At 44.2% G+C, this 22,526-nt stretch overlaps 1 protein-coding gene across 2 annotated transcripts in view; it reads left to right on the top strand.

Annotated features, from left to right (window-relative positions):
* Positions 1 to 22,526, top strand: part of rnpepl1 (arginyl aminopeptidase like 1) — a 68,943-nt gene that overhangs the window by 5,836 nt on the left and 40,581 nt on the right. For both annotated transcript variants that reach the window (XM_067995197.1, XM_067995196.1), the window contains exon 2: positions 8,163 to 8,303. In XM_067995197.1, coding sequence (XP_067851298.1) covers positions 8,163 to 8,303 — 141 coding nt within the window. The remainder of the gene's footprint in view (positions 1 to 8,162; positions 8,304 to 22,526) is intronic.

The following is a 22,526-nucleotide window of genomic DNA, read 5'->3' as shown; positions in this document are numbered from 1 at the left end:
TTTATTTCTCCTTTCTTGGATACTTCACACCCCCTTAATTCCTACCCCGACCCATCACTACTCCGCTGCCTTGCTACTCGCCTTGCATCCCAGCCTTGAATTCCTCCTTAGATAAGCTAACAGCTACCCTCTGTGCCTTTCTTGGCATTCTCCGAAGGGCCCATTGAGGCACCCATCACTACCTCCCCCATTGGGGGCTAATCAGGCCAGCCTCTTTCCCATCCTACTCACGTCACCCTCGATAACACCCCTGGAATCTGCAGGTGGATGAACTATCACTGCTATCTCTGCATTTCCCTCCAGAAAGTCCGAATAAGGTCTTGCCATCCATGACTTTATTGTGGATGGCTGCATTGGCATCATGGCTTTGACTGAAACTTGGCTTGTGGCTGGTAACACCTTGCCCCTTACTGAATCTTCCCCACCTGGCTATACTTTCCACCAGTGGCCCCGCCCAAACCGCCACAGTGGCTGCGTGGCCCTTGTCAGCAAACCACACCTTGGTCACTCTCCTTCCTTCTCTATTACCATTTCCTCCTTCGAGCACCTCACCCTGTTCCACCACTCTCGACTCTCCCTTAAAATCCTCATTCCCCACTACTCTCTTTAGCCCCATCACGAGTTTCTCTCCAAAATATCCTCCCTCCTTTCCTCCCTCAGCCTCTGTACAGAGGGACTCCTCATCCTCAGTGATTTCAATCTCCATCTCAGGTCCCCTTGCCCCCTCTCCACTGATTTCACTGCCTTCCTGTTCTCCCTAAACCTCTCCCCCTATATAAACTCTCCTATCCATATTCATCACCATCCTCTCGACCTTGCTATCTCACGTGACCTCTCTACTCCCACAGTCTCTATTACAAACAAGGCCATCTCTGAATACTTCCTTATATCCCTCACTACCCACATCCCCCTACCGCTTCCAATTCCACCTCCTTCTGTGTCTGCCCCTGGAAAAAACTATTAGTCATAGAGTTATACAGCACGGATAAAGGCCCTTCGGCCCATCGTGTCCGCGCCGGCCATCAGCCCTGTCTACTCTAATCCCATATTCCAGCATTTGGTCCGTAGCCTTGTATGCTATGGCATTTCAAGTGCTCATCCAAATGCTTCTTGAATGTTGTGAGGGTTCCTGCCTCCACAACCCTTTCAGGCAGTGAGTTCCAGACTCCAACCACCCTCTGGGTGAAAAAGTTCTTTCTCAAATCCCCTCTAAACCTCCCGCCTTTTACCTTGAATCTATGTCCCCTTGTTATAGAACCCTCAACGAAGGGAAAAAGCTCCTTAGTATCCATCCTATCTGTGCCCCTCATAATTTTGTACACCTCAATCATGTCCCCCCTCAGCCTCCTCTGCTCCAAGTCATTTACAACTCTATTTTGAAATTCCCATTGCCGCCTTTGGCCTTCATTTGCTGCAATACTGCAGCTGTCGATCTGCTCAACCACGCCCTCATTTCCACATTTGATGCCCTTGTTCCCGCTAAAATCTTTATTCTCTGCCATCCTGATTGTTCCCCCTAGCATGGCCTGCATCTTCACTCCCTCAAGTCTAAGAGGTGTAGACTTGACTGTGTCTGGCGCACAACCGGTTTAGCCATTCATCACCAGATCTACCTGGGCCATATTAAGTGCTCTTGGGCCTCTGACTCGACCACATGAAGGGCTATCACACACTCCTCTGCCCAAATCACCAACCCCTGGAGGTTCATCCTGGAGAACAAAGATAGCCCTCGGCTTCTTTTCTTCGCTACCAACCATCTCCTTAAACCCCTCTTCTCCCATGCCTCTTCCACCCTCTCCTCCAAGAAGTGTGAGGAGCTCATGAACTTTTTCGTCACTAAGATTAAGGCCATCTGTTTGGCTGCCTTTGCTGTTTCTCCCATTTCCCCTTACCCATCAAGCCAGACCTCCCCCCCCCCCCCCCCCCCCCAGGTTACCCCCTGCCCTAGCCCTGATCCCATGTCTTTCTCTACTTTGTCTCCTATCTCCCCTCATGCCCTCCTGCTCTCTAGACCCCACTCTCACTGAACTGCTGACCACCCAACTTCCTTTTCTAGCTCCCATACTAGCTGACATTGTAAATGGTTCCGTCTCCTCCCATTCTGCCACCTCCCTTTCAAAACAGTTGTCTTCAACTCCCTCCTCAAAAAAAAATCACCCTCATCCCCTCTGTCCTTGTAAACCACCATGCCTTCTCTAACCACTCATCCTTCTCCAAGATTCTTGAACATGTTGTCCCTCATTTAGCCCTCTAAGCCCAGGTATCATTCTGGTGAATGTGTGCTGTACCCTCTCCAAGGCCAATATATTCTTCCTGAGGTGCGGTGCCCAGAACTAAACACAGTGCTCCAGGTGGGACTGAGCAAAGTTCCATATAACTGAAGCATAACTTTCTCCCCTTTGTATTCCAGCCCCCATGAGATAAATTCCATTAGCCTTTTTGATTGTTTTTTGTACTTCAGCTATTCCAAACTCTGCAGCCCACATCCTTTTTTCCGCAGCATCCCATTAAGCCAGTACTGCTGTAATTGGTGCCCTGAATCATCTCCTGGTCCCTCAATGTTTCCAACTCAAAATTCTTACCCTTGTGTTTAAATCCTTTCATGGCTTTATCTGTCCTGCTCTCGAACCTCCCGTTCTACAACCAACACCTCTCTGTTCCTCCAACTATGGCCTTGTTAATTTCTCCTTTCCCTTCACCCCACCATTGGCAGCTGTACCTTCAGACCCTACGCTCTGGAATTCCCTCCCTAAACCCTGCCACCACACCACCTCCCTCTCCTCCTTTAAGACCCCCCTTAAAACCCATCTTTTTGACCAAGCTTTTGGTCATCCCATCGTAATATCTATTTCCTGGCTCGGCATCCATTTTTGCTTGAATACACCTATCTGATGTGTGTTGGGACGTTTGTCTACATTAAAGGCACTATATAAATGTGAAGTGTTTTTTATATATATTAAAACCATCCATCACATTTCAGTCCTCTCATTAGTAAGCAATTAAACAAATTCCATTAATTTATGATTCTGGACCATCTCACGTATTCATATGAAGTGCTTGCATGGTTCCACTCTTACCTATCCAGTCGTAGCCAGAGAATCTTCTGCAGTGGCTTCTCTTCCCGTCCCTGCACTGTTACGTCTGGAGTCCCCCAAGGATCTATCCATGGCCCTCTCTTATTTCACATCTACATGCTGCCCCTCGGCAACATCATCTGAAAACACAGTGTCGGGTTTCACATGTGCGCTGAAGATGCTCAGTTCTACCTCATCACCACATTTCTCAACCCCTCCATTGTCTCTTATGTCAGACTGCTGGTCAGACATTCAGTCCTGGATAGGCGAAAATTTCTTCCAATTAAACATTGAGAAGACCAAAGTCATTGCCTTTGGCCCCTGCCACAAACTCCGTTCCCTAGCCACCGATTCCATTCCCCTCCCTGGCCACTGTCTGAGGCTGAACCAGACTGTTCACAACCCCTGCATCCTATTTGACGCTGAGCTGAGCTTCCGACTCCATATCCCCTCCATCATAAAAACAGCCTACTCCCACCTCCGTAATATCGCCCATCTCTGGCCCTGCCTCAGCCCACCTGGTGCTGAAACCCTCATTCATGCTTTTGTTACCTCCAGACTTGAATATTCCAATGCTCCCCTGACCGGCCTCCCATCTTTCACCCTCAGTAAACTTGAGCTCATCCAAAACTCTGCTGTCCGTATCCTAACTCGCAGTAAGTCTTGTTCGCCCATCACCCCTGTGCTCGCTGACCTACAGTGGCTCCCAGTCCACCAACGCCTCGATTTTAAAATTGTCATCCCTGTGTTCAAGTCACTCCATGGCCTTGCCCTTCTCTATCTCTAACCTCCTACGGCCCTACAACCCTCCGAGAACTCTACGTTCCTCCAACTCTGGCCTTGTGCATCCCCTACTTCCTTCGCCCACCATTGGCCCTTCAACGTCTAGGCCCCAAGCTATAGAATTCCCTCCCCAAACCTCTCTGCCCATCGTTCTCTCCTCCTTTAAGATTCTGCTCAAAACCTAGCTCTTTGACCAAGTGTTTGGGCACCTGTCCTAAGTCTCTTTCTTTGGCTCGGTGTCAATATTTCTCCGCTTCTGTGAAGCGCCTTGGGACGTTAAAGGCACTATATAAATGCAAGTTGTCTGATTACACAGTGGGTTCAGGTTGTGGCTCTAGTGTTTTAATTGGGGTGGATGGTAGAGTACAGAAACCATGCAGATCGAGAAGATCCTCGGTTTGATCTACAATCACGTAGGTAAATGGAGTTGAGGTACAGATCAGCCATGATCTAATTGAATGGTGGAACAGGCTCAAGGGGCTGAATGGCTGACTCCTGTTCCTATGCTGCTCACCCCACTCTTTTGGACACAGGAAGTGAGCATTATCACAAGTTTGGGAAGGAGTTCAATACAAATGTTTTAACCTTTTATGTAGGAATCTCATGTTGTTTAAGATGTAGTCTATCACTTCTTTCACACTATTGCACGTCACCTGTCTGGTATTTGCGTTGTGCATGAAGGAGCCTTGGGTCTGCACTCAAACCACCAAGAATTATATGGTGATATATAAACAATGAAACATTGGGAGTTCTCAGTGATTTTGCATCCTTTTGTGTGGAATTAAAGAAAAGAGATCACTGTAGGTTGCGCAAAGAAAGTTTACAGTAGTTATATTCTGATTGAACCTTAATCAATTTAATTTGATCTGAGCATTTCTTGGGAACGATGACTGATACAATGGACATTTCTGGAGTTACACAGACTGTTATTAAAATAATTCATCTCAAATGCACATTTCTTGTAGCTCTTCAGGGACAAAAAGAATTGTGAAGATATAGTAAAAGTGTTCAATTCTGGCAAATATGTCCAGTGATACAGTCGGAGCTCATCCATTAAAAGTAAATACCTTTAATGGATGAGCTCTCCACTTGCCTGGATGAGTGCAGCTCCAACAACACTCAAGAAGCTCGACACCATCCAGCACAAAGCAGCCCGCTTAATTGGCACCCCATCCACCACCCGAAACATTCACTTCCTTCATCACTGGCGCACGGTGGCTGCAGTGTGTACCATCCACAGGATGCACTGCAGCAACTCGCCAAGACTTCTTCGACAGCACCTCCCAAACCCGCAACCTCTACCACCTAGAAGGACAAGGGCAGCAGGCACATGGGAACACCACCTACAAGTTCCCCTCCAAGTCACACACCATCCCGACTTGGAAATATATCGCCGTTCCTTCATCGTCACTGGGTCAAAATCCTGGAACTCCCTTCCTAACAGCACTGTGGGAGAACCTTCACCACACGGACTGCAGCGGTTCAAGAAGGCGGCTCACCACCACCTTCTCAAGGGCAATTAGGGATGGGCAATAAATGCCAGCAACGCCCACATCCCATGAATGAATTTTAAAAATGGGACTAGATCCATTTGATAGACCAGAAATTTGGTGACATTTGACTTTTTTTGTTTTATCTTTTTAAATTTTTTTTATGGTTTAGGTTCAGTTCTGGGCACCACACTTTCGGAAGGATGTCAAGGCCTTAGAGAAGGTGCAGAAAAGATTCACTCGAATGGTATCAGGGATGAGGGACTTCAGTTATGTGGAGAGACTGGAGAAGCTGGGGTTATTCTCCTCAGAACAGAGAAGCTTAAGTGGAGATTTAACACAGGTGTTCAAAATCATGAACGCTTTTGATAGAGTAAATAAGGCAAAATTGTTTCCTTTGGCAGATGGGTCAGTAACCAGATAATTGGCAAAAGAACCAGAGAGGAGATGAGGAGAAATGTTTTTACGCAGCAAGTTGTTATGATCTGGATAGCACTGCCTGAAAGGGTGGTGGAAACAGATTTAATAGTAACTTTCGAAAGGGAATTGGATAAATAATTGAAGAGAAAAAATTTACAGGGCTATGGAGAAAGAACAGGGAAGTGGGACTAATTGGATTGCTCTTTCAAAGAACTGGCACAGGCATGATGGGCTGAATGGCCTCCTTCTGTGCTGTACCTACTATGATACTAGGTGAGAGGTTGCTTTCTCAAAAAAATTGAAGTTAAACAATTATTCAAAATAAATTAATTTCACAAAATTTACACTAATTTGATAACAATGTGTTGTTATAATTTAATGATAAAAAAACACGTAACACTTTTCCTATTTATTCAACCATCCTGAAATGGTTCTCAATTCTGGGCTTGCGTTCAATGTCTTGTTGAGCTCCAGTGCTTTCTCCTATCGGACAATAGCCACTAATGGCAAGTCGCTTTGTGCTGTAAACCACAGGTAGAGCACCTTATCCAGCTTTGCATTTTGAGCAGGCATTCACAGCATCCTCATGACATAATTTAAGGCAACTTTACTGGACCTTCCCTCTACCTTGGCACAGTTCTGCTTCAAAGCTGAAATGTTGTGCTCTCCAGTATCATACCCAGTTGCGACCTTCGTTTGTGATTCACCCTTTTGAGCCTCTCACCCCTTTGCTGGACACACCTACCTAATCATCCTACTATGCATATACACAGACACACCGTGCCCCTTTTATTTATAGTGAACGTCTCGTTTCGTGACTTTATATTTTTGGTGTTCATTTTTGTCCATTTGTGTGCAAAGCTAAGCCCATGGTAGCCTTTAGCTTTATCTCAAATGATGCTAGCTTTATCTCAAATGATGCTAGCTTTATCTCAAATGATGCTAGCTTTCTCTTCCTGGACGAAGGCCACAGAAGTGTGTAAGGCAAAGAATGTAAGAGTGCCCTTCACATGTTCAGGAGGTCAACTCCAGAATGAGGTAGTGTGTGACATGTAGGGGAAGGAGCAATTGGGTATGCCAGGTAGCATGTGGAAAAGGAAGCCATGAGGAACACTGAGGACCTTGGGCACATCTGGGTTTGGTAGAGCTCAGACCAACTATTTTGCAGTGTAAGTATATTTTTAAAAGCTTAACTTGTCCTAGTTGACTCTTTATCATCATATTAGACCTTCAGCTGTTTTTAATAAGAAAGTCTGGAATAAGAAAAGGCCATTTGGCTCATCAGGTCTGCTGTCTCTCTAAATGATTCTTTCTATGTGGACTCCCCACTATCATGACCTGTTAGAAAACTGTTTGGATAAATGGTCATGATGTGGAGATGCCGGTGATGGACTGGGGTTGACAATTGTAAACAATTTTACAACACCAAGTTATAGTCCAACAATTTTTATTTGAAATCTACAAGCTTTCGGAGGCTTCCTCCTTCCTCAGGTAAATGTCCTTTACCTGAGGAAGGAGGAAGCCTCCGAAAGCTTGTAGATTTCAAATAAAAATTGTTGGACTATAACTTGGTGTTGTAAAATTGTTTACAATTGGATAAATGGTATCAAACTTGATGAGTAAGATTGAATAATGTTAGTTGATTTAACACAACTTTTAGGATTAGAAAATTGATTACATGGTACAAAGTTGACTTTTTATTTGTAAGCATGATATAAATCAGATTTTAACCCTTGGACTGTCAACAGGGAAACTCCTGTTTTCCCTTGGGCCGATTGGTTTTGTATGTTTTTCAGCTCAGTTTTTCCAGCATTTCATACAACTGAGGTTTGCATGCCTGCTGCTGAAGTGGCACTCCCAGTGTCACATTAATTATTAATTATAGGCGTCTGCATTCCATGCTGGTTGTTTTGTGTATGTTCTCATTAAAAATGAGGTAAAGAGTGAGTACACCACAAGTCACTTCAGACAAGAGGCCACAGTACCAAACCTTTTTTAATAAGAGATGTATAGATTCCAAATTGTGACTGCTGCTGTCTTCCAAAGCAACACATATGTTTACAGTGTCAATTGAAATATTTGTACTGGTTGATTAATGATGTGATAGAATGCGCAAGGACAAAGAAATGGTAGGATGCAGTACACAAGCAGAAAAGCGCCATGTCTATCAATAGCAGCAGTAATGTTGACCTAAAATGATGGGTTCAGAGTCTATCCCTCCAAATAGCACCAACCGAAGAGTGATTGTAGTAGGGCTGTGGTGAATTTCTGATTTTTTTTTTGAACAAAACAGAGATTAAGACTGATCTTTCTACATTACTGCAAGTAATTCTCACTAAAAAGCAGTAATTTAAAGTACTCTGTGACTGAAGTCTTGTGTTTCTTCCACACTCAGATTTGGTGGCTGGATCCAGAATTAACAAGCGGAAACTCCAAACCGTTCCTTTTTACACATGGCCACTCGGTGTGTAACAGATCCTTCTTTCCCTGTTTTGATACACCTGCTGTCAAGAGTACTTACTCCGCTACAGTCATGGTAGGAAAGCTGCTGCTGAAATCACTTTGATTATTGTCACTACATGCTGTTTTATATGAATAAATAAAATCACTGATGATGCTCTAGGGGTTCAGGCTGATGATAGGTAAATTTGTTTGCCATTTGACAGTTTGTAACTGGACTCTGTAAAGAGAAATATTCTACTATTGAAAAACTAGTGAATTTCAGTACTTTGTTCACAACCAACCTATACTCTGAACCACTTACAATGGTGTGTGGGGTAGTCCAGCTGCTAAGACTGTGATTTTATTCAGCACATGGGTTGTCCCTTCCTTCTGGATGGAAGTGCATTCTTGCTGAGTTGATGTAGCTGTGCTTAATAGTGTTCCACAGAAGTTCTGTTTGATATTTGTGATAATTTTATAGGAAGTTTTGTAGATTGGCTACAGAATGGGTGCAGTTAACAGGACTGACATTTTATCAAAAGCCCACATCAGAAAACTGAGGGACTTGCATTGACATTGCTGCATTTTTTTTAATGCAGCAGTGCTATCAGCTGTACTGTTCCACACCATCACCAATGATTCAGATAGCCTGGCACAGAACAATTTGTGATTGTAAACTACTGAAATTTACTATCCAAGTGTACTTCAGTAGACTCGAATCCAAGCTTCCCTAGAATCATAGAATCTTACAGCACAGAAGGAGGTCATTCGGCCCGTCGTGCCTGTGCTGTGCTCTCCGATTTAGTCCCACTCCTCAGCGTTTTCCCCATAACCCTGCAAATTAGTCCTCTTCAAGTACATGTCCAATTGCCTTTCAAAGTTCCTATGGAACCTGCTTCCACCACCCTTTCAGGTAATGCGTTTCAGACCTTAACAACCCTCTGTGTGAAAAAATTTCCCCTCTAGTTCTTTTGCCAATTATTTTAAATCTATGACCTCTGGTTACCGACCCACTTACCAGTGGAAACATTTTCTCCCTATTTGCTCTATCAAAACCCCTCATTATTTTGAATACCTTTATTAGATCTCTCCTTAACCTTCTCTGCTCTAAGGAGAACAATCCCAGCTTCTCCAATCTCCCCACATACTGAAGTCCCTCATCCCTCACGAACCTCCTCTGCACCCTCTCCAAAGCCTTGACATCCTTCCTAAAGTGTGGTGCCCAGAATTGTCCACAATATTCCAGCTGAGGCCTAACCAGTGATTTGTAAAGGTTTAGCATGTCTTCCTTCTTTTTGTATTCAATGCCCCTATTTACAAAGTCAAGCATCCCACATTTTCTTAACCACCTGAACCTACTTTAATTGATAAAGAAGAGGTACTTGAAAGGCTGGCTGTACTTAAAGTAGATAAGTCATCTGGTCCGAATGGGATACATCCTAGGATGCCGAGAGAAGTAAGGGCGGAATTTGTGGAGGTACTGGCCATAATCTTCCAAACACCCGTAGATACGGGGGTGATGCCAGAGGACTGGAGAATTGCAAATGTCACACCCTTGTTAAAAAAGGGTGTAAGGATAAACCCAGCAACTATAGGCCAGTCAGTTTAACCTCAGCAGTGGGGAAACTTTTAGAAACGATAATCCGGTACAGAATTAACAATCACTTGGACGAGTGTGGATTGATTAGGGAAAGCCAGCACATATTTGTTAAAGGCAAATCATGTTTAACCTGATAGTTTTTTGATGAGGGTGCATGAAGGCAATGCAGTTGATGTGGTGTATATGGGCTTTCAAAAGGCATTTGATGAAGTGCCGCATGGTAAGCTTATCATCAAGATTGCAGCCCATGGAATAAAGGGGGCAGTAGCAACATGGATACAGAATTGGCTAAGGGACAGGAAACAGAGAGTAGTGGTAAACGGTTGTTTTTCAGACTGGAGAGAGTTGTACAGTGGTGTTCCCCAGAGGTTGGTGCTGAGACCACTGCTTTTCTTGATATTTATTAATGACTTGGACTTGGGTGTACAGGGCACAATTTCCAAATTTGCAGATGACACAAAACTTGGCAGGGTAGTAAACAGTGAGGAGGATAGTGATAGACTTCAAGAGGATATAGACAAACTGGTGGCATGGACGAACATGTGGCAGATGAAATTTAACGCAGAAAAATGCAAAGTGATACATTTCAGTAGGAAGAACAAGGAGAGGCAATATAAATTAGAGGGCACAACTCTAAAAGGGGTACAGGAACAGAGAGAAGTGGGGGTATATGTGGACAAATCGTTGAAGGTGGCAGGGCAGGTTGAGAAAGCAGTTAAAAAAGCATACAGCATCCTGGGCTTTATAAATAGAGGCATAGAGTACAAATGTATGGAAGTCATGATGAACCTTTATAAAACACTAGTTCGGCCACAACTGGAGTATTTTTTTTATTTGTTCATGGGATGTGGGCGTCACTGGCAAGGCCAGCATTTATTGCCCATCCCTAATTGCCCTTGAGAAGGTGGTGGTGAGCTGCTGCCTTGAACCGCTGCAGTCTGTGTGGTGAAGGTTCTCCCACAGTGCTGTTGGGGAAAGGAGTTCCAGGATTTTAACCCAGCGACGATGAAGGAACGGCGATATATTTCCAAGTCAGGATGGTGTGTGACTTGGAGGGGAACGTGCAGGTGTGTTGTTCCCATGTGCCTGCTGCTCTTGTCCTTCTAGGTGGTAGAGTTCGCGGGTTTGGGAGGTGCTGTCGAAGAAGCCTTGGCGAGTTGCTGCAGTGCAACCTGTGGATGGTACACACTGCAGCCACAGTGTGCCGGTGATGAAGGGAGTGAATGTTTAGGGTGGTAGATGGGGTGCCAATCAAGTGGGCTGCTTTGTCCTGGATGATGTCGAGCTTCTTGAGTGTTGTTGGAGCTGCACTCATCCAGGCAAGTGGAGAGTATTCCATCTCGCTCCTGACTTGTGCCTTTATAGATGGTAGAAAGGCTTTGGGGAGTCAGGAGGTGAGTCACTCGCCGCAGAATACCCAGCCTCTGACCTGCTCTTGTAGCCACAGTATTTATATGGCTGGTCCAGTTAAGTTTCTGGTCAATGATGACCCCCAGGATGTTGATGGTGGGGGATTCGGCGATGGTAATGCCGTTGAACGTCAAGGGGAGGTGGTTAGGCTCTCTCTTGTTGGAGATGGTCATTGCCTAGCACTTGTCTGGCGCGAATGTTACTTGCCACTTATGAGCCCAAGCCTGGATGTTGTCCAGGTCTTGCTGCATGCGGGTTCGGACTGCTTCATTATTTGAGGGGTTGCGAATGGAACTGAACACTGTGCAATCATCAGCGAACATCCCCATTTCTGACCTTATGATAGAGGGAAGGTCATTGATGAAGCAGCTGAAGATGGTTGGGCACCGCACTTTATGAAAGATGTGAAGGCCTTAGAGAGGGTGCAGAAGAGATTTACTAGAATGATTCCAGGGATGTGGGACTTTAGTTACGTGGATAGACTGGAGAAACTGGGGTTGTTCTCCTTGGAACAGAGACGGTTGTGAGGAGATTTAGTAGAGGTATTCAAAATCATGAAGGGTCTAGACAGAATAGCTAGAGAGAAACTGTTCCCATTGGCAGAAGGGTCAAGAACTAGAGGACATAGATTTAAGGTGATTGGCAAAAGAACCAAAGGTGACATGAGGAAAAACTTTTTTACACAGCAAGTGGTTAGGATCTGGAATGCACTGCCCGAGGGAGTGGTGGAGGCAGATTCAAAAGGAAACTGGATAAGTACTTGAAAGTAAAAAATTTGCAGGTCTACGGGGAAAGGGCGGGGGAGTGGGACTAGCTGGATTACTCTTGCATAGAGCTGGCCACAACCTAATGGGCCGAATGGCCTCCTTCCCATGCTGTAACCTTTCTATGATTCTATCGACTTGCCCAGCCACCTTCAAAGATTTGTGAATACGCTCCCCCAAGTCCCTCTGCTCTTGCACCCCCCCTCAAAATAGTACCATGTTGTTCCTCCCAAAGTGCTTCACACTTACCTGCATTAAATTGCAGCTGCCATGTGTCTGCCCTTTTCACCAGTCTGTCTACGTCCACCTGAAGTTTGCTACTATCCTCACTATTTACTACATTGCCAAGTTTTGTATCACCCGCAAACTTCAAAATTGTACTCCCTATACCCAAGTCCAGGTCATTTATATATAACAAGAAAAGCAGTGGTCCTAATACTGACCCCAGGGACACCCCACTACATACTTCTCTCCAGTCAGAAAAACATCCGTTTACCACTACTCTCTGCCTCCTATCCAGTACCCAAGTTACCACCGTCCCTTTAATCCCATGTGCTTCTATTTTCTGAATAAGTCTGTAATGTGGTACTTTATCAATTGCCTTTTGAAAGTCCATATATACAAGATATATACAAGCATTTTGATGGGATTGAAGCTATTCTAAAGGTTGAAAACTAACCTTTTTCCTACTTTTAAGGGAGGCAATTCATGTATCATGTAAGGATCTGAATGTTTTTCAGTTTTCCTTAACGCTGCTGCTGGTTGATTATTTTAACCAACAGTATTTTATTATTTTAACCGACAATATACGGGAATCTATTGAGAGGGGTAGAGGAAGTGAGAGACCTTTGAGTGCATGTGCACAGGTCCCTGAAGGTGGCAGTACAGGTAGATAAGGTTGTGAAGAAGGCATACGGAATGCTCTCTGTTATTAGCCGAGGTATAAAATACAAAAGCAGGGATGTAATGATGGAACTGTATAAAACACTGGTAAGGCCACAGCTGGAGTATTGTGCGCAGTTCTGGTCACCACATTACAGGAAGGACGTAATTGCTCTGGAGAGAGTGCAGAGAAGACTTACAAGAATGTTGGCAGGGCTTGAAAATTGCAGCAACGAGGAGAGATTGGATAGGTTGGGGTTGTTTTCCTTGGAGCAGAGGATGCTGAGGGGTGACTTGATTGAAGTGTACAAAATTATGAGGGGCCCAGATAGAGTAGACAGGAAGTACCTGTTTCCCCTAGTGGAGAGTTCAAGAACTAGAGGACATAGATTTAAGCTGATTGATGGAAAGATTAGAGGGGACATGAGGAAAAACTTTTTTACCCAGAGGGTGGTGGGTGTATGGGACTCGCTGCCCGAATTGGTGGTAGAGGCAGGGACACTCAACTCTTTTAAAAAGTACCTTGACCTGCACCTAAAGTGCTGTAAGCTGCAGGGCTATGGACCGGGTGCTGGAAGGTGGGATTAGAATGGGCACCTGGTTGTTCTTCGAGCCGACGCGGACACAGTGGGCCAAATGGTCCCGTTCTGTGCTGTATCTTTTCTATGGTTCTATTTGTATAAAATTTAGCATAGTAGAATGGCCCATGGTACTTTACAAATGCAGAACAGATGTCGAGTATAACTAGGATAAGAGTTCGTGGAGTTGACAGATAATTATGGTCAAAGTGGTTGATTTTGGGGAAGCTTTGAGGTAGGAAGAGAGGTAATCAAGACAGTCACACCCCTTAGGTTAGGTAGTAGTTTAGATTTGGTCTGTGGTCAGGGACAGGAGGATGTGACTGCGAGACAGGCAGGTATGAGGACCCAGGATGCAGTGATAGAGGAGCCTCAGCCTTTGACCTTGTCCAACCAGTACGAGGTACTTATTGCTACCTGTGTGAATGAGATCAAGAACTGCAGGGAGGATGGGCAATTTGACCACGGCACTGTGATAGAGGAGGCAGTTCAAGTGGGGGGAGTAAAAATGAATGTGATAGTGGTAGGGGATAGTAGCCACGACCGGGAGTCCCGAAGGCAGTGCTGCCTGCCCAGTGCCAGGGTTAGGGCTATCCCCTCGCAGCTGGTAAAGAACTTGGAGCATGAGGGTAAGGATCCAGTTGTCGTGGTCCACGTAGGAATCAACGACATAGGTAGAACTAGGAATGAGGTTCTGCTGAGGGAGTTTGAGGGGCTAGGGTCCAAATTAATAAGCAGAACCTCTAAGGTAATAATCTCTGGATTACTACCTGAGCCAGGCTCAAATTGGCACAGGGTTAAACAGATTAGAGAGTTAAATGCGTGGCTCAAAGAGTGGTGTGGGAGACAGGGGTTTTGATTCATGGGCCACAGGCACAAGTACTGGGAAAAGAGGGAGCTGTTCCGTTGGGACGGGCTCCACTTAAAACAGGCTGGGACCAGTATCCTGGCGAATCGAATAACTCGGGCGGAACATGGTAGACAGGGCTTGAAACTAAAAAGTGAGGGGGAGGGTTCAGGTAAGGGTAAATTTATAAATCTAAAGAGAAAAGTCAAGACCGTAGAGCAATGTAGCGATTTGGGTAAAGATAAGCAGAGTGTGTCAGGAAGGGACAGAGAGTTTAATGGTAATAGTGCTTCAGTGAATGAGATCAAAACAGGTGAAAATAGTAAAAAGTTAAAATTAAAGGCACTTTATCTCAATGCACGAAGCATTCGTAACAAGATAGAAGAATTAATGGCACAAATTGAGATGAATGGGTTTGATCTTGTAGCCATAACTGAGACATGGTTGCAAGGTGACCAAGGTTGGAAACTGAATGTTCCATATTGACTTTTCGAAAAGACAGACAAAATGGAAAAGGAGGAGGGGTAGCCCTGATAATAAAGGATGACGTAAAGACAGTAGTGAGAAAGGACCTTGGCTCGGAAGATCAGGAAATAGAATCAGTGTGGGTGGACTACTGGAGGGAGTAGTTTATAGGCTGCCTAACAGTAGTTATACTGTTGGACAGAGTATTAATAAAGAATAAGAGGAACTTGTAACAAAGGTAATGCAATAATCGTGGGGGACTTCAATTTTCATTTGGACTGGGCAAATCAAATTGGCAAAAGTAGTTTGGAGGATGAGTTCATGGAATGCATTCGAGACTGTTTCCTAGAACAATACATCGTGGAACCAACTAGAGAACAGGTCATTTTAGATCTTGTCTTGTGTTATGAGACAGGGTCAATTATTAATCTCATAGTAAAGGATCCTCTGGGGAAGAGTAAGCATAATATGATAGAATTTCATATTGAGTTTGAGAGTGACATACTTAAGTCCGAAACTAGAGTCTTAAAGTTAAACAAAGCCAATTACATAGGTATGAGGAGCAAGTTCTCTCACGTTGCTTGGGAAATTAGATTAAAAGATATGACGGTAGATAAGCAATGGGGAACATTTAAAGAAATATTTCATAATTCTCAACGAATGAATGGATGATCCATCTCGGCCTCCTCCCGAGATCCCCACCATCACAGAAGCCAGTCTTCAGCCAATTCGATTCATTCCACATGATATCAAGAAACAGCTGTGTGCACGGGATACAGGAAAGGCTATGGGCCCCAATAACATCCCAGCTGTAGTAGTGAAGACTTGTGCGCCAGAACTAGTCACGCCTCTAGCCGAGCTGTTCCTGTACAGCTACAACACTGGCATCCACCTGATAAAGTGGAAAATTGCCCAGGTATGTCCTGTCCACAAAAAGCAGGACAAATCCAATCCGGCCAATTACCGCCCCATCAATCTACTCTCAATCATCAGCAAAGTGATGGAAGGTGTCGTCGACAGTGCCATCAAGCGGCACTTACTCACCAATAACCTGCTCACCGATGCTCATTTTGGATTCTGCCAGGACCACTTGGCTCCAGACCTCATTACAGCCTTGATCCAAACAAAAGCTGTATTCCAGAGGTGAGGTGAGAGTAACTGCCCTTGACATCAAAGCATCATTTGACTGAATGTGGCATCAAGGAGCCCAAGTAAAATTGAAGTCAATGGGAATCAGGGGGAAAATTCTCCAGTAGCTGGAGTCATCCCTAGCACAAAGGAAGATGGTAATGGTTGCTGGAGGCCAATCGTCTCAGCCACAGGACATTGCTGCAGGAGTTCCTCAGGGCAGTGCCCTAGGCCCAGCTATCTTCAGCTGCTTCATCGATGACCTTTCCTCCATCATCAGGTCAGAAGTGGGGATGTTCACTGATGATTGCACAGTGTTCAGTTCCATTCGCAACCCCTCAGATAATGAAACAGTCCTGTCAGCATGCAGCAAGACACTGGACAACATCCAGGCTTGGGCTGATAAATGACAAGTAACATTCGTGCCAGACAAGTGCCAGGCAATGACCATTTCCAACAAGAGAGAGTCTAACCACCTCCCCTTGACATTCAATGGCATTACCATCGCCAAATCCCCCATCATCAACATCCTGGGGGGTCACCATTGACCAGAAACTTAACTGGACCAGCCATATAAATACTGTGGCTACAAGAGTAGGTCAGAGGCTGGACATTCTGTGGCAAGTGACTCACCTCCAGACTCCCCTAAGCCTTTCCACCATCTACAAGGCATTAGTCAGGAGTGTAATGGAATACTCTCCACTTGCCTGGATGAGTGCAGCTCCAACAACACTCATGAAGCTTGATACCATCCAAGACAAAGCAGCCTGCTTGATTGGCACCCCATCGACCACCTTAAACATTCACTCCCTCCGTCACCAGCACGCCGTGGCTGCAGTCTGTCCCATCTACAAGATGCACTGCAGCAACTCGCCAAGGCTTCTTTGACAGCACCTCCCAAACCCACAACCTGTACCACCTAGAAGGACAAAGGCAGCAAGTGCATGGGAACACCACCATCTGCACGTTCCCCTCCAAGTCACACACCATCCCGACTTGGAAATATATCGCCGTTCCTTCATCGTTGCTGGGTCAAAATCCTGGCACTCCCTGCCTAACAGCACTGTGGGAGTATCTTCACCATACGGACTGCAGCGGTTCAAGAAGGCGGCTCACCACCACCTTCTCAAGGGCAGTTAGGGATGGGCAATAAATGCTGGCCTTGCCAGCGACGCCCACATCCCATGAATGAAAAAAAATATACATTCCGTTGAGGAATAAAAACCCCACTGGAAAAGTGATCCACCCTTGGCTAACCGAAGAAGCTAAGCATAGTAATAGATTAAAAGAAGAGGCTTATGATGTTGCCAAGAAGAGTAGTAAGCCTGAGGATTGGGAGAGTTTTAGAAACCACCAAAGGATGACCAAAAAATTGATAAAGAGGGAGAAGATAGAATGAGAGTAAACTAGCAAGAAATATAAAAACAGATCGTAAGAGTATGTAAAAAGGAAGAGATTAGCGAAACGCCGGGTCCCTTAGAGGCTGAGACGGGAGAAATTATAATAGGGAATAAGGAAATGGCAGACATTAAACAAATATTTTGTATCTGTCTTCACAGTAGAAGACACAAAAAACATACCGGAAAAAGTGGGGAACCAAGGGTCTAATGAGAGTGAGGAACTTAAAGTAGTTAATATTAGTAAAAAAAAAGTACTGGAGAAATTAATGGGACTAAAAGCCAACAAATCCCCTGGATCTGATGGCCTACATCCTAGGGTTCTAAAAGAGGGGGCTGTAGAGATAGTGGATGCATTGGTTGTGATCCTCCATAATTCCCTAGATTCTGGAACGGTCCCAGTGGATTGGAAGGTAACAAATGTAACACCACTATTCAAGAAAGGAGGGAGAGAGAAAATAGGGAGCAACAGACCAATTAGCCTGACATCATTAGTCGTGAAAATGCTGGAATCTATTATTAAAGATGTGGTAATAGGGCACTTAGGAAATCATAACGTGATTAGGCAAAGTCAGTATGGTTTTGTGAAAGGGAAATCATGTTTAATAAATCTACTCGAGTTTTTTGAAGATGTAACTAGCAAGGTAGATAAAGGGAAACCAGTGCATGTAGTATATTTAGATTTTCAAAAGGCATTTGATAAGGAGCCACACATAAGGTTGTTGCGCAAGATAAGGGCTCATGGGGTTGGGGGTAATATATTAGCATGGATAGAAGATTGGTTAACAGACAGAAAACAGAATAAGAATAAACGGGTCATCTCAGGTTGGCAGGCTGTAACTAGTGGGGTGCCGCAAAGATCAGTGCTTGGGCCTCAGCTATTTAAAATCTATATTAATGACTTAGATGAAGGGACCGATTGTAATGTATCCGAGTTTGCTGACAATACAAAGGTAGATGGGAAAGTAAGCTGTGAGGAGGACACAAAGAGTCTGCAAAGGGATGTGGACAAGAAGGTGGCAGACGGAGTATAATGTGGGGAAATGTGAGGTTATTCACTTTGGAGGGAAGAATAGGAAAACAGAATATTTTTTAAATGGTGAGAAACTAATAAATGTTGGTGTTCAGAGGGATTTGGGTGTCCTTGTACACAAAACACAGAAAGTTAACATCCAGGTACAGCAAGTAATTAGGATGGCAAATGGTATGTTGGCCTTTATTGCAAGGGAGTTGAAGTACAAGAGTAAGGAAGTCTTGCTGCAATTGTACAGGACTTTGGTGAGACCACACCTGGAGTACTGTGCACAGTTTTGGTTTCCTTATCTAAGGAAGGATATACTTGCCTTAGAGGCGGTGCAACAAAGGTTCACTAGATTGATTCTTGGGATGAGAGGATTGTTCTATGAGGAGAGATTGAGTAGTATGGGCCTATATTCTCTGGAGTTTAGAAGAATGAGAGGTGATCTCATTGAAACATATAAGTTTCTGAGGGGGCTTGACAGGGTAGATGCTGAGAGGCTGTTTCCCTGGCTGGAAAGTCTAGAACTGGGGGGGCATAGTCTCAGGATAAAGGGTTGGACATTTAGGACTAAGATGAGGAGGAATTTCTTCACGCAGAGGGCTATGAATCTTTGGAATTCTCTACCCCAGAGGGCTGTGGATGCTCAGTCATTGACTATATTCAAGAATGAGATCGATAGATTTTCGGATATGGAGGGAATCAAGGGATATTGAGATTGAGTGGGAAAGTGGAGTTGAGGTCAAAGATCAGCCATGATCTTATTGAATGGTGGAGTAGGCTTGAGGGGCCGCATGGCCTACTCCTGCTCCTATTTCATAGGTTATGTTCTTATGTAAAGTGGAGGAATTTAGGGAGAGAATTCCCAAGTGTGGGGCCAAGAGGCTTGAAGGTTCTGCCATCAGAGGTGGAGAGGGAGGGTGAAACAAAATGAAGTCCAAAGTAACTGTGCTGGAAATCAATGAGATCTGACCAAATCAATACCATAATTGTATTTTGCATTACTTATACTGAGGTAAGTTTTAGAAGCCAATTGTTCACTTAGTGCTCAAGTTGTTTGAAACTATGACAGACACTTTGGTACATGGACGGATGCAGCTTTGTAGTGAGTACTTTCAGACCTCAATTTAAAAAAAAAGAGAGATTATGATTGAGAGCAACAAAATGGGAGAAGGAAACAGGTGAGCTGTGCTGAAAGATTATTAAATGAAATGCCAATCTAAAACTGGCTTAGAAATATATTGTGAAGTCATTCAAGGAATTAGCTATTGAAAGAGGTATGGAGTAAAATGAATTAAATATCAATGAGGGCATGAAAGAATAAATTTCACTGAAGACCATGCTGGCCCTTCCTCCCCTCCCTTTCCCCTTTCATCTCTCTTCCTCTCCCTGTCCCCTTCTCTTCTCTCTTCCCCTCGCCTTCTCTCCCCTTCACTCATCCCCTTCCCCTTCTCCTTTGCTCTCCTCCCCTCCCCTCCCCTCCCCTCCTCTGCTTCCTCCCTTTTGGCTGCTCCTCTCCTCTCTTTTGCTCTTCTTCTAACATCAGTCCAACCCAAGTCCTGCTGCTATTTGAAGTGACTCTAGCTGCTGCATACTGTAGGCAGTATTTCCTGTTCTCACAAAAATTCCCAACTATCGTATGCAATGGCTGGATTGACTTCAAATAGCAGCAGCACATGACGGTTGGCATATATGTGACAGTGTGAAGAGCTCATGTTACTGTTATTTGAAATTGGACAGAGAGCAATGCAGTGCTGGAATTAAAGATCAAAAGGATGATAATCGGGTACAGAAGAATGCACTCCACAAACACGTGGCATTGGAACTCATATTGGCAAATGCCACGTGCACAATAACCTTGACATCAACCTATGATCAAGAACTTACCTCTCACTTTAATAGGGCAACTTTAATATTGTCAACACAGTACGGTAGAATCCACCATAGTGAGCTGCATCTTACAATAAAGAACCTTCAGTGTCCCAACCTAGACCTCATGTTTGGAAATGGAATATCACTGCTAACATAATTAAAATATTACCTGTGTGTAGCGAAAACCTGAGCTCTGATTCTCCATTATTTAGCCATTGAGAAGTGGTATGCTGCCACCCTTCAATGGAAGCTGGTGATTCCAGTTATAAAATACTTACTCCTTGTCTTCACAGTCATTAAATCACTCATGTCTTTTCAAAATATTCTTCTCTGTTTGGTTATAGGAAACAATTGATCCCAGGAGTGTAGTTTTTTTTGTGAGAGCACAGTTAGTTCCAGGCCAGGTCACCAGGCTGCAGAAGCAGAAAGTGCAGTAAATTCAATTACACCATGTGATACTGGTGTACGAACATTTAATTGGCTCATTTAAAATTCCAGTCTATTCTATTTTAGCAGAGTCAGCAATTTTAAATGGAATAATGCCTACGCTAAAATAACAGAGGATTTCAAACTAATACATTCAGTTTTCATACACTAGTATCCCATAATGTAATTTCAGGGTCACCCCACAGTTGAGGAAACATTGAGGACTGAAGACAGTTTGTGAACATGAACAGTGTGCATTCAGTAATAGGATCATCACTCGCTTTCTTTATTTCAGTTGTCCTGCTCAATCACCCAGCTCCTAATCAAGTAAAATGATTTAATTGTAAAGGATTGCCTAGTATTTCAGGTTAACCTGTTGGCCTCTTGAAAAGTTCTACTGTCTAGAGCAGATTAGAGTGGATTAATGATTTACAAAAGCTTTACGTTCGTTGGAGGTACTTATCTCTGTAGTATCATGACTCAACTTCAGCCTGTGTACCATTCACTTTTAAGCTGCTGTCTTCGATTTCCAGCAGAGAGGAAAGACTACCTTTCAGAGCAGCAGGAAATACCTGCAAACTGATTTTTTTTGATACATTCATGGGATGTGGGCGTCGCTGGCAAGGCCAGCATTTATTGCCCATCCCTAATTGCCCTTGAGAAGGTGGTGGTGAGCTTCAGTCTGTGTGTTGAAGGTTCTCCCACAGTGCTGTTAGGTAGGGAGCTCCAGGATTTTGACCCAGTGATGATGAAGGAATGGGCGATATATTTCCAAGTTGGGATGGTGTGTGAGTTGGAGGGGAACGTGCAGGTGGTGTTGTTCCCATGTGCCTGCTGCCTTTGTCCTTCTAGGTGGTAGAGGTCGCAGGTTTGGGAGGTGCTGTCGAAGAATTGTAGAATAATGCTTAGTGGGTCAAGTGTAGATAAATATGTGAGCAGAAGTTGGTTTTTGGCTGTGCCATTTGTGTTTATGTAAACACAGTATCAACAAGGACCACCAATACGCATCTGTAATAATCCCTTGATCATTGGTTACTTTGTATAATATACAGACAATTCTTTACCTCTTCCCCACTCTTTCAGTTCATGAAAAGTGGCTGGTATTAAAGTCAGGTGGATTCATTCACACGTTGATAGTGAATAGCAGTGTAAGTGAGCTCATAGGTGCAGCAGTGTAATGAAATTAGGGGTGCAAAATTTCACCAGGAAAGGATAGCATAGTGACCAAACTGCTGTGTGCTTCTTTATAAAGAGCTACATGGACCCATGACATCAGTGTCAATCAATCTGATAGTGTAAATCTGGTGTACAAGTCCCACCTTCCTGTTTGATATTAAGACTCTAAATAAAGGGGATCACCCTGTATATCAGGGTGAGAGCAGGAAGCAACACCTACATCAACCTATGCGGGTTCTCATAGCAACACCTTTTATCTGGAGGAAGTGAGTGGAGTTTCAGGAGAAGTTGTTCAAGGTGCAAACAAGTTCAGCAGAGGTATCTACGTAGGAACAGGAGTAGGCCTTTCAGCCCCTCAAGCTTGTTCCACCCTTCAGTGAGATCATGACTGATCTGTACCTCAACTCCATTTACCCGCCTTTGATCCATATCCCTTAATACCCTTGCCCAACAAAAATCTATCGATCTCAGTCTTAAAAATTTAAATTCACCCAGCAGTGACAGACTTTTGGGGGAAGAGTTTTCCAGATTTCTACACTTAATGTGGAAAAAGTGATTTCTCGTTTCACTCCTAAATGGCCTAGAACTAATTTGAAGATTATCCCCTCTTGTTCTGGATTCCTGTACCAGAGGAAATAGTTTCTCTGTATCTACCGTACTGAATCCCTTTATCATTTTAAACACTTGATTAGATCACCCCTCATCCTTCTAAAGTCAAGAGAATACAAGCCAAGTTTATGCAAACTGTACTCAT

Source organism: Heptranchias perlo, chromosome 13 (assembly GCF_035084215.1).
Source record: "Heptranchias perlo isolate sHepPer1 chromosome 13, sHepPer1.hap1, whole genome shotgun sequence".
Taxonomy (NCBI): domain Eukaryota; kingdom Metazoa; phylum Chordata; class Chondrichthyes; order Hexanchiformes; family Hexanchidae; genus Heptranchias; species Heptranchias perlo.
The sequence above is the reverse complement of the archived record's forward strand: the minus strand, read 5'-3'. Positions and strand labels throughout refer to the sequence as shown.